A 10,890-nucleotide genomic window follows, 5' to 3' on the forward strand; every position below is an offset into this window, starting at 1 on the left:
TATTTTTGCAATGGTATTTATTGCTGCAGGAAAGCAGCAAGGGCCATAGATCAGTGGCAGAGTGTCTGCTTTGCATGCATCCCCGGCGTCTCTAGGTAGGGCTGCAAAGCTAGGGAGCTGCTGCCAGTCCGTGCTGGCAATATAGAGGTAGATGGCTGGTTAATGGTTAAATCCGCGGCTCAATTCCTAGAGAAGCAAGAAATAATGTGAGGGGAGGAGTGGGGCGGGACAGAGGACAGCCTTCCATGCATTTCCTTCCCGGCTTTGGAGCTAAAATGCTGCCTGGCTGAGATTTATTTTCTGCATTGCCGGGAGGTTGGTGCATGGGGTGTAATGAATGAGATGTGTGTTCAGGAAGTGCTGCCTGGTGGGTAGAGCATGTGCTGCTTGGGGCTGGGAGAGAGAGAGAGACTCCCTGCCTGAAACTCTGGAGAGCTGCTGCCGGTCAGAGCCGACAGTACTAAGCCAGCAGTCCGACTCGGTATAAGGCAGCTTCCGAAGTTCCTAAGAGTAGCAGGCACTCCCTCTTTCTGAACTGTATCAGCAAGGAGTCCCCCCCCTAGAATTCATAGAATTGTAGAGTTGGAAAGGCCCCCGAGGGTCATCTAGTCCAACCCCCCTGCAACGCAGGGATCTTTTGCCCAACTCGAACCCATGACCCTGAGATTAAGAGTCATGTCTTGGAATGTGGGTGACCCCTTTCCAAGTTCATGGTGAGCTCCGGCCCCTCTTTTTCTAGAAAAACAGCTCTGGCTGGAAGGCCAAGGGCAGGCCCATTGCTCCCATCGCACTCTGCCCCACCACACACTAGCGAGGGACGGAGCTGCATTCGAATCGTCCCCGCAAGCGGAAATGACACTAGCAGGAGTCAGGGAACCTTCAGCCTCCCTCCTTCAGTTCCCAGCTGCATTAGAGCGGTGGCTTCAAATGACGCCTGAGAGCGAGGAACCACACGCCCATCATCTCGAGTTAGAAGGCCAAGCGGTCGCCATGGGGCAGTTTCTGAGGTGGACCGTGGAACAGATGAAACAGGAACTGACCAAAGGGGTGTTGTCTCGGCACTCGGAAGCCCAGTGGCAGGTGTTCCTGTGAAGGCCTCGCAGTTCCCCAGGTCGGACCGGGGCGACCCACAGGCTCTGCTGTGGGGTGACGGCAAAATCTTCCTTCCCCATCGTTCCATCGGCTGGCGGATTATGGCAGAGCAGGGAGCAGCCTGGCCGGCCTGGGCAGAGACTGGCAACCGGGGAGCCTGCAAGCAACTGAAGGAAGAGGGTGCCCTCGGTGCAGAGGCCCAGCGCCAGAGCTTCCGCCGGTTCCGCTACCAGGAGGCCAAGGGCCCCCACGAGGTCTGCAGCCGCCTCTGGTACCTGTGCCACCGGTGGCTGAAGCCGGAGAGGCACACCAAGGAGCAGATCCTGGAGCTGCTGGTCCTGGAGCAGTTCATGGCTGTCCTGCCACCGGAGATGCAGAGCTGGGTTAAGGACAGAGGCCCGGAGACCTGTTCCCAGGCGGTGGCCCTGGCTGAGGAGCTCCTTCTGGGGCAAAGAGAGGCGGAGGAAGAACAGGTGAGGGAGGGCGTTCTCACCTGGGCCCTGTGGACCAGGTGACCTGAACAGCTTGGGATAGCTCTGCTGGTAGAGCACGAGACTGTTAATATCAGGGTCGTGGGTTCGAGTCCCACCTGGGCAAAGGATTCCTGCATCGCAGGGGGTTGGACTAGATGACCCTTGGGTTCCCTTCCAACTCTACAATCCTATGAAAAGCTATACATATAGGGTGGAATTCAACTTAGCGCTAAGTGGGATGTGCATGTACGGAACGAAGTCTGTTCACACAACAGAACTTTCCCCTCTTTCTCCTACAAGTTTAGGGGGTTCCCTCAACCCTCCAGAGCAGATTTGGGGAGCTTGCAGTGGGGGGAGCGGCACGGGAAGCCCTGTTGCGTAAGTGGACCTTGTTCTATACCCACAACTTCGTTGAATCTCTGCCCAGAATTTTATTGTTGTATTATTTATTTTTAGTTACAGGTGGGTAGCCGTGTTGGTCTGCCATAGTCAAAACAAAATCAAAAATTCTTTCCAGTAGCACCTTAGAGACCAAGTGAGTGGTGGATATTTTAGTTCTAAAAAGGTTTGCTGTAGATCTCTTAGGTGAGAGTCTCTGTCTGTAGAGTTGGAACAGATGCGGCTGTAACGTAGGGCCTGGCTATATACAATGGATTGTTTGGTATGTTTGGGATGGTAGCTAGAAGCATGTAGATATGTTTGTCGGTCAGTTGGTTTACGGTATAAGGTGGTGTCTATGTGTCCATCCTGTATTTTTATAGTAGTGTCCAAAAAGTGTATTTCTTGCATAGATTGGTTCATTGTCAGGTTGATGGTGGGGTGAAAGTCATTGAATGTCTGGTGGAAGGTGTCCAGGGTCTGTTGACCATGTGTCCAGATAATAAAAATATCGACTCAGTTGGTCTCTAAGGTGCTACTGGAAAGAATTTTTGATTTTGTTTTTATTTATTTTTGTATCTAATGTGTACTTCTACAAATCGATTGTTTAATGGTTTGAATTGTCTTTTTCTTAGCTGCCTTGGGTGGCCTCTGCCCTGAAAGGTGGCAGAATAAGTTTTTTTTTTTTATTCAATGAAGAGGCATAGACTGTGTTCTCTTATCTGGCAGAGACCTTTGCAAAACAAACTGAAAGCATTGCCTACTATTTCAGGTGTCGGGCCTGTCCCAAGTCCTGAAATTTCCTGATGATGAAGAGGAACAGCCGTCATCTGAGTCTGGACAGGGGCTCCTCCGTGGGGAGATCATTCAGGAGAGCGGAGATTATGCCATTTCTCTGGGTCAGCATCTGTAGTGTGGTATTTCAGATATTTATTTCCCTTAGCTGAAGGATATTTACCTTTCTCTTCAACCGCAAAGGGTCCCCAGAGTGGCTAACAGAGATCTGTAATGGGAGAATCTATTTCCTGCTTGGCAGGGGGTTGGACTGGATGGCCCTTGTGGTCTCTTCCAACTCTACGATTCTATTATTCTATGAAAAGGAAGAGGGATTGGGAGGGAGGAGGAGACTGAGATTCCTAGTTGAGATTCCAGCATTGCAGGGGGTCGGACTAAATGACCCCCAGGATCCCTTCCGATTCTACGAATCTATGAAAAAAGATTCTACGAATCTATGAAAAAAACAACAGGCAGCCAAGCTCTCCTGCATAATTACAAAAGTTGCCAGAGTGACTTTACAAAGATCATTAACATTGCAGCCCCTGCCCTCAGGTTTACAGTCTGAAAGACATGGCACAAAAGGAAGAGGGTTTAGGAGGGAAGAGGACAACACACAACTTAGTTACAAAGCTGTTTTTAAGATCAGCAGGAAGGAGAAGGAGCCATAAGGTGTCTCAGCTGACCCAATGTGGTTCCTTTCTCCTCTCTTCTTCTCTTTTTTTTAGTTTTTTATTTATATTTTTCGAATTTATACATTTCATTAGTTTTACAATCAATTGTAACATTTCAAAATTTGACTTCCTTCCCCCTCTTTCTGCTGTTCTTAATTTTTTTTTTAAAAAAAATATCTTCTGCATATCCAAATTCATTTAACTCGCTCCTTTGATTATCTGCTGTAAATATATACTCTTATAAAACTGCAGGTTATTACAATAATCCTGCTAATGGTTTTATCTGTTTACCATTTATCTGTAAATATTCAATAAACCATTTCCATTCTTTTATAAAAAGTTCGTTAGCTTGATTGTTATATTCTTCCGCTAAGTTTCGCCATTTTTGCATATTCCATAAGTTTTAGTATCCGTTCTTCCTTTACTGGGACTTCTGCTGTAGGCAGTTGGAATGGCTGCTGCCAGGAGAGACCGGGGGTTCTTTAGCTGTGACTCCGGCATCGTAGGGGGTTGGACTAGATGACCCTCGGGTCCCTTCCAGCTCTACAATTATTTGGCTCTGAACACATGCGCGCACACACCCGTACACACTCCTCGTTTTATTTTTATTCCAGCAGATGACGCTTGGGGGACTGAGAAGGATTGGGAATCGCATGAGGTGTGGTCGGAAGGGATTAAGAGCGGAGAGGAGGAAGCTGACGCTGAGAATCGAGACGACCTCGAGGGGGTGAATCGAACGGAGGTGTGGAACCAGAGACCCATCGCCGGCCGGCTAAGCCAGTTTGGAGCGTTCTATGAGCTCTCGGCCCGTCAGAAACCGCGGCTGGAGAAGAGCCAGAGTACCTGCGGTGTTTGCGGGAAAGGCTTCAGCCGCAAATCAAACCTTCTCCGACATCAGAGAATCCACACGGGAGAGGAGCCCTACAAGTGCCCAGATTGCGGGAAGAGGTTCCGCTGGAGCACGAGCCTCGTTGCGCACCAGAGGATCCACACGGGGGGAAAGCCCCACATGTGCCTCAAGTGTGGGAAGAGCTTCGACCACAGCCAAAACTTTGCACGGCACCAGAGGCTCCACCACGGGAAGAAGCCGTACAAGCGTGTTGATTGCGGGGAAAGTTTCAGGTAGAGCTGGAATCTGGATATTCATCAGACGATCCACGCAGGGAAAGAACCTTTTTGAGTGTGCGGACTGCGGGAAAAGCTTCGGCTACAAGTCGAGTCTCAGCAGGCACCGGAGGGTGCATGCAGGGGGCGAAAGATTCAATTGTCCGCTCTGCTGGGCAAGCTTTGCTTTCGAATCCAGCCTCACTAGACATCGGGGCATTCACTGTGGGAAAAGTTCGAGTGACGAGCAGAACCTTCTTGGACGTCAGATCATTCACACCGGTTCGAGCCACATAAACAGCCAGACTCCGTTCTGAGAGGCTGGAGTAAAATAAAATATTTTCGCCTTCAGGGTGGCGGAAATGGTTTTAATACGCTAAGTCGCATATTCTCCCTTTGTGACCCGGAGGCAAAAAGAAAGCAGGACACAAGCACACACACAAATATGTATTGTGAAGTTCAGGAACCTCTCCTTGTTTTCTCCCAAGCAAGCCGCATTGCCTTGCCCTAGCTCTGCTCTCTTTATTTAGAGAAGACAACAAATATTGAGCAAGCAAGCAAACAAACAAGAAGAAGAAGAAGAAGAGTTTGGATTTGATATCCCGCTTTTCACTACCCGAAGGAGTCTCAAAGCGGCTAACATTCTCCTTTCCCTTCCTCCCCCACAACAAACACTCTGTGAGGTGAGTGGGGCTGAGAGACTTCAGAGAAGTGTGACAAGCCCAAGGTCACCCAGCAGCTGCATGTGGAGGAGCGGAGACACGAACCCGGTTCCCCAGATTACGAGTCTACCGCTCTTAACCACTACACCACACTGGCTCTCAAACAAACAAACAGTGAAAAGAATCTTATATTCTATACCTAGAAAAGCTGTAAATTAAAACAACTTGCAAACATTTATATATCGAACTGCCTGTTTCACTAATTCAGGGAAAGGGCACAGAACTGTGTGGGGTTGTGGGTGCGGGTGCGACATAACTGGGGTCCACAAACAGATCATCTGTTTTGACCCTACAAGGCCTCCCATTTGCTGCTGGATCCTCAGCTCCTTGTGCCCTAGGAATGTCACTGCCCCCATTCTCCATTTTGGGTTCCATCCCACTTCTGACACCGATGTGATGTGTTCCCAGCAGTGAGAAGCTCCAGGGGCAATGCCAACCCGAGTCTGGTTCCCCTTGGGAAGAGCAATTGCTGGAGAAGAAGAAGAAGAAGAAGAGTTTGGATTTGATATCCCGCTTTTCACTACCCGAAGGAGTCTCAAAGCGGCTCACATTCTCCTTTCCCTTCCTCCCCCACAACAAACACTCTGTGAGGTGAGTGGGGCTGAGAGACTTCAGAGAAGTGTGACTAGCTCAAGGTCACCCAGCAGCTGCATGTGGAGGAGTGGAGACGCGAACCCGGTTCCCCAGATTACGAGTCCACCGCTCTTAACCACTACACCAGTGTTTTTCAACCTTTTTTGGGCAAGGGCACACTTGTTTTATGAAAAAAATCACGAGGCACACCACCATTAGAAAATGTTAAAAAATTTAACTCTGTGCCTATATTGACTATATATAAAGTAATTCTCTTGAATAGGAATCAAATAAACACAATTTTTCCCACGGCACACCAGGCAACATCTCGCGGCACACTAGTGTGCCGCGGAACAGTGGTTGAAAAACACTGCACTACACCACACTGGAGAATTAGGGTGTGCTGCAATATTTTGTTTAGTTGAGTGATCGTCCCTTCCTAGCCCACAAAACTGAACCCCCACACACCAGGAACAGCTTTTCAGAGCACGGAGATAACCTCGACCCCCTCCCAAGTTTCTACAGTTCAGACGGCCTTTAAGCAGTGGAATCGTTGATAGAATCATAGAATCCTAGAGTTGGAAGAGACCACAAGGGCCATCCAGTCCAACCCCCTGCCAAGCAGGAAACACCATCAAAGCATTCCTGACAGATGGCTGTCAAGCCTCTGCTTAAAGACCTCCAAAGAAGGATAGCCGTATCTCAGTGCAAAGCTTGGAGCAATTTTACACGGAAGCACAATTTAATGAATTGGTGTCGCTTCCCTCGAAATCCCCGTTAGGCTTAGGGAGGAAAGCTTCCATTCCTAAGTGTTGTGTTTGGCGTAGGGATTGGGGCAGCAACGCCAAGGATGGGAGGCTGTGTGTTGGATCCAGAGGCTTGTAGCTTGCTGGTAAAGGATCCGCTTTGCATGGTTCAGTCCCCAGTATTTCCAGGTAGGGCAGGATACATCCCTTGCCTGAAACCCAGGATAGCCACTGTCAGTTGCTGTAGACAAAGCTGGACTAGACAAGCTACCATGAAATAAATCAAATTCACCTAAATCGCACTTCTCATCAAGCATACAGAGGGTTGCAGTATAAGACCCAGATTTGCAAACCTCGGCTGGGAGGCTTGCAGGGCAACCTTGGGCCTGAATTTCACACACAGAAACCACGTTTTTGCAACTAACATGAAAATGAGTGTTAAACTTGCATTGTATGATGTTATATTTCTGGAAGTGTCTTCCATGTCGGGTTAAAGCTCAAATGCAATGTATAAGTTTGCAGTTAGGGTCATGCCATGTGAATGGATCAAACTTGTAAATGCCGCAGATAAAAGGAACTGAGTTCAATAGGGCTACTCTGAGTAGGGCAGGCATCCAATGCCACTTCCTAGCTCGAAGTCTGAACACACTCAACCACTGCACCATACTTCTGGAACTCCTTGCTGCAAGATGCGAACTGCAAGCTCATTTGTTTTGGCCCCTCCAAACTTTGAATTTATATTTTATTGGGGGGGGGGAAATAAAATATAAAGCAGCAAAGTGATACAAAAAGAAAAAAAAGAACAAAACACACAACCTTGTAAAAAAGGGGGGATGATGACATTATATGGATATATTCAAAAATACCTAACCCTTTTATAAATTCGATATTATTATCCTAATACTAATGTAAATATGAAGTCTATTACATTTTGTATAAATTCGTTCCAAATATTGTCTTATTTATCCAAGCAGATGTGAGCAGTCTGTTCGTAGGTTGCAAGTGTAATCATATTATCAATCCACTGATTTGTTATTTCTTATTACAGATTAAAGGAGATCATGTCTTTACTCTTCCAGTTCATCCTCTTGGCTACCATTCGAGCGGCGTAAAATCCATTTTTGTTAACTTCCATAGTAGGCATGATATAGTTCAGAAGAATATTCTCTGCCGAATTTTTAAAGTGTCCCCCCTCCCCACCACCGAACAGACATGGTCATACAATCCAGATCGTTTGTTGAGGGTGCTGGGAACTGTAGTTCTGCGAGGAGCAAACTACAATTCCCGGGATTCATGGGCAGGCGGAGCTGCGGGATCAAACGCGTGGTGTGTACAAGAGGAAAACACCCGTGCAAGAATATTCACGCGTTTCTGAGTGGCAATTCTGAGTCGCAATTCCCATCAACAAAGAGAGAGGCACTTGCGAGGATCAACTGAGAGCGGAGGAGCCTCGATCTCTCCTGGGCACGATCCATTCATTCAAAACCAAATAAATAAATAAATGCAAAAGAGACCAGGATGTGAACCTAGCATGGCACAGCCCTCTTCCTGGTCTGGCTCCACCCTTGCCCGGAAACTGCCTTTTGAAAATGCATGCATGGTCTCGTCCCCCCCCCCCCAACACCTCCCAAAATCCTCCAGCAATATAAAGATTTAGGGTACCCCATCTGCATTGAGGAAGGATCTGGAGCGATCTGGTGAGTTGGAGGAGAGCTGGCTGGGAGGGAGCCGCTGATGCAAGGGGAATCGTCGCGTTGTCAAAAAAAATAGCATAAGAATGAGGAGTAAATATTATAATGACACTGAAAAGCAAGGAGGGTGGAACATTAGAAGCCGCCTTAGACGGAGTCTGTCTAGCTCAGTGCTGCCGACACTGGCTGGCAGCGGCTCTCCTGGATTTCAGACTTGGGACCTGCAGATGCTGGGGATCGAACCCGAGACTTGTCGCTGAGGATCCTGGCCCCATCGCTTAATAATTTCCCCCACCCTGACTGTTTTAAATGTATTTTAATATTTGATGGAAGCCGCCCAGAGTGGCTGGGGAGACCCAGGCGGCAGATGGGTGGGGTACAAATAAAAAATTGTTGTTGTTGTAGCAATTGTGATGTGCTGGGCTAGATGTCATATGATTTTTAATCCAGGTTTTAATCACTCCTCTTATTTCTTACACACTGCATTTTATTGCATTGCCATTTGGATTCCACAGGATCCCAATTCTAACCCCGCAGAAGAAATTAAAAAAGACCTAACAAATAAAATTGGGGTGGGGAGAAGAGTATTTAATGCACAAATAACCCAGAGATGCATTTTAAATAAAAGCAAATAATAATAATAATAATAATACAAAATAAATAAATAAATTCCTTCCAGTAGCACCTTAGAGACCAACTAAGTTTGTTGTCTAAGGTGCTACTGGAAGGAATTTTTTATTTTATTTTTGTTTTGACTATGGCAGACCAACACGGCTACCTACCTGTAATAATAATAATTAATAATTATAATTATAATTTATTTGTACCCCGCCCATCTGGCTGGGTCTCCCCAGCCACTCTGGGTGGCTTCCAACAAATATTAAAATACATTAATAAGTTTTTACTCATGTAAAAACACCAGGCAGGCCCCACAAATAACCCAGAGATGCATTTTAAATAAAAGCACATATTCTACTCAAGTAAAAACACGCTGATTCCCAGACCGTCCATGGGCCAGATTGAGAAGGCAATTGGGCCATATCCAGCCCCCAGGCCTTAGGTTGCCTACCCCTGGTGTAGATACTAGCTGACCATACGAGGGCAAAATCTACATTTGCCGCTCCACCCCTGATGCCTCTGGGCCTGCTCAACACTCGCATGCGGCCCTCGGAAAGTTGCCCAGAAAGGAATGCGGCCCCCGACTTGAAATAGGGACTCCTGTGTCGCATGAATTGGGATCGTTCACTCTCCCATCCTTTTCTCCCCTCCACCCCCAGGGAGGAAGCTCAACGTGACTATTTAGAATCTGCGCTTGCCCTTCTTCCTTCTAGAATTTCCTTCCCTGCGGCGCCCTCTTTGTGAGATCAGCCCGGGATGAAAATGGAGGAGCAAGACCCGGCAGGCAAGGGGACGAGGAGGAACGACCCCTGGGCGCTCCAGCCCGAGACTGTCGGGGAATTCCTTCCCAGGACGCTGGGAGAAGAGATTAAGCAGGAACCGGACGAGGGGTCCCTGCAGCAGTGGGAGGCCCAGTGGCAAGAGTTCCTGAAGACGGTGGAATCCCCTCCTTCGGGATGGGTGTCCCCGAATTTGCCGGAAGACGCCTGGGAGGACACCAAGGCCTTCCTGGCCTCCTTCGAACAAGTGGCCAAAGCCTGCCGGTGGCCCAAGGAAGAGTGGGCAGCCCGGCTCCTGCCGGCCCTTAGTGGAGAGGCCGAGCGGGCCTTTGACAACTTGGATGCCACAGACAGAGAGGATTATGGGAAAGTGAAGGCAGCCATCTTGCGAGGGGATGCCACGTGGCGGGAGGAGCAGCGCCTACGCTTCCGGCGATTCCGCTACCAGGAGGCCGAGGGTCCCGGAGGGGCTCACAGCCGCCTCCGGGAGCTCTGCCGGCAGTGGCTGAGAGTCGAGAGCCGCACCAAGGAGGAGATATTGGAGCTGCTGATCCTGGAGCAGTTCCTGGCCATCCTGCCGCCGGAGATGCAGAGCTGGGTCAGGCCGCGCGGGCCAGAGACCTGCTCCCAAGCGGTGGCCCTGGCGGACGACTTCCTGCTGAGGCTGCGGGGGGCCAAGAAGTCGTCAAAGCAGGTGAAGCACGTTTGCTGCCGGGCTTGTGGTGCAGTGGTGAAGCCGCGGGCCCATTCAGCAAAGCTAAGCAGGGTCCAGCGCGGTTTCGAATTGGATGGGGGACCCCACGTTGAGATTCCTGCATTGCAGGGGGTCGGACAAGATGACCCTTGAGGTCCCTTCCAACTCCGTGCTGAAGCAGGGGTTGAGAAGGGAAGCTGCTGGCCATGGTATATTATTATTATTATTATTATTAAGGTCCTGAGCTATGTTAGTGACTGATTTGTTTTTGAGAGGTGCACATATATGTGTACAGTGGTACCTCGGGTTACGGACCCGATATGTTCTGGGGTGCTCTTCGCACCCCGAAAAGTCCATAACCCGAGCGGTGATATTGCGCATGCGCGAAAGTGCAACATCACACTTCTGTACATGCGCAAACTGCGCAGAACGCTTCTGCGCATGCTTGCTGGGCAAAACCTGGAAGTAAACACTTCTGGGTTTGCCACATTCAGAACCCAAAAAAACACGACCTGAAGCACACGTAACCCTAGGTATGATTGTATATGCAATTTTTTTTTTAAAAAAAATGA

General features: G+C 48.8%; 2 protein-coding genes across 2 annotated transcripts; both read left to right on the forward strand.

The window, feature by feature from the left end:
* Positions 1-813: 813 nt before the first annotated feature.
* On the forward strand, positions 814-4,517 carry LOC117042472 (zinc finger protein 397-like). Its single transcript, XM_033142018.1, has 3 exons — positions 814-1,565; positions 2,716-2,842; positions 4,009-4,517. The coding sequence occupies exons 1-3, from the start codon at positions 1,194-1,196 to the stop codon at positions 4,515-4,517; spliced, it is 1,008 nt and encodes a 335-aa protein (XP_032997909.1). The 5' UTR covers positions 814-1,193.
* A 3,629-nt stretch (positions 4,518-8,146) lies between these two features.
* On the forward strand, positions 8,147-10,845 carry LOC117042474 (zinc finger protein 445-like). The gene is made up of 3 exons (XM_033142019.1): positions 8,147-8,233; positions 9,559-10,327; positions 10,813-10,845. The coding sequence occupies exons 2-3, from the start codon at positions 9,602-9,604 to the stop codon at positions 10,843-10,845; spliced, it is 759 nt and encodes a 252-aa protein (XP_032997910.1). The 5' UTR covers positions 8,147-8,233; positions 9,559-9,601.
* The last annotated feature ends 45 nt before the right edge of the window (positions 10,846-10,890 follow it).

This window comes from Lacerta agilis, chromosome 2 (assembly GCF_009819535.1).
Source record: "Lacerta agilis isolate rLacAgi1 chromosome 2, rLacAgi1.pri, whole genome shotgun sequence".
Taxonomy (NCBI): domain Eukaryota; kingdom Metazoa; phylum Chordata; class Lepidosauria; order Squamata; family Lacertidae; genus Lacerta; species Lacerta agilis.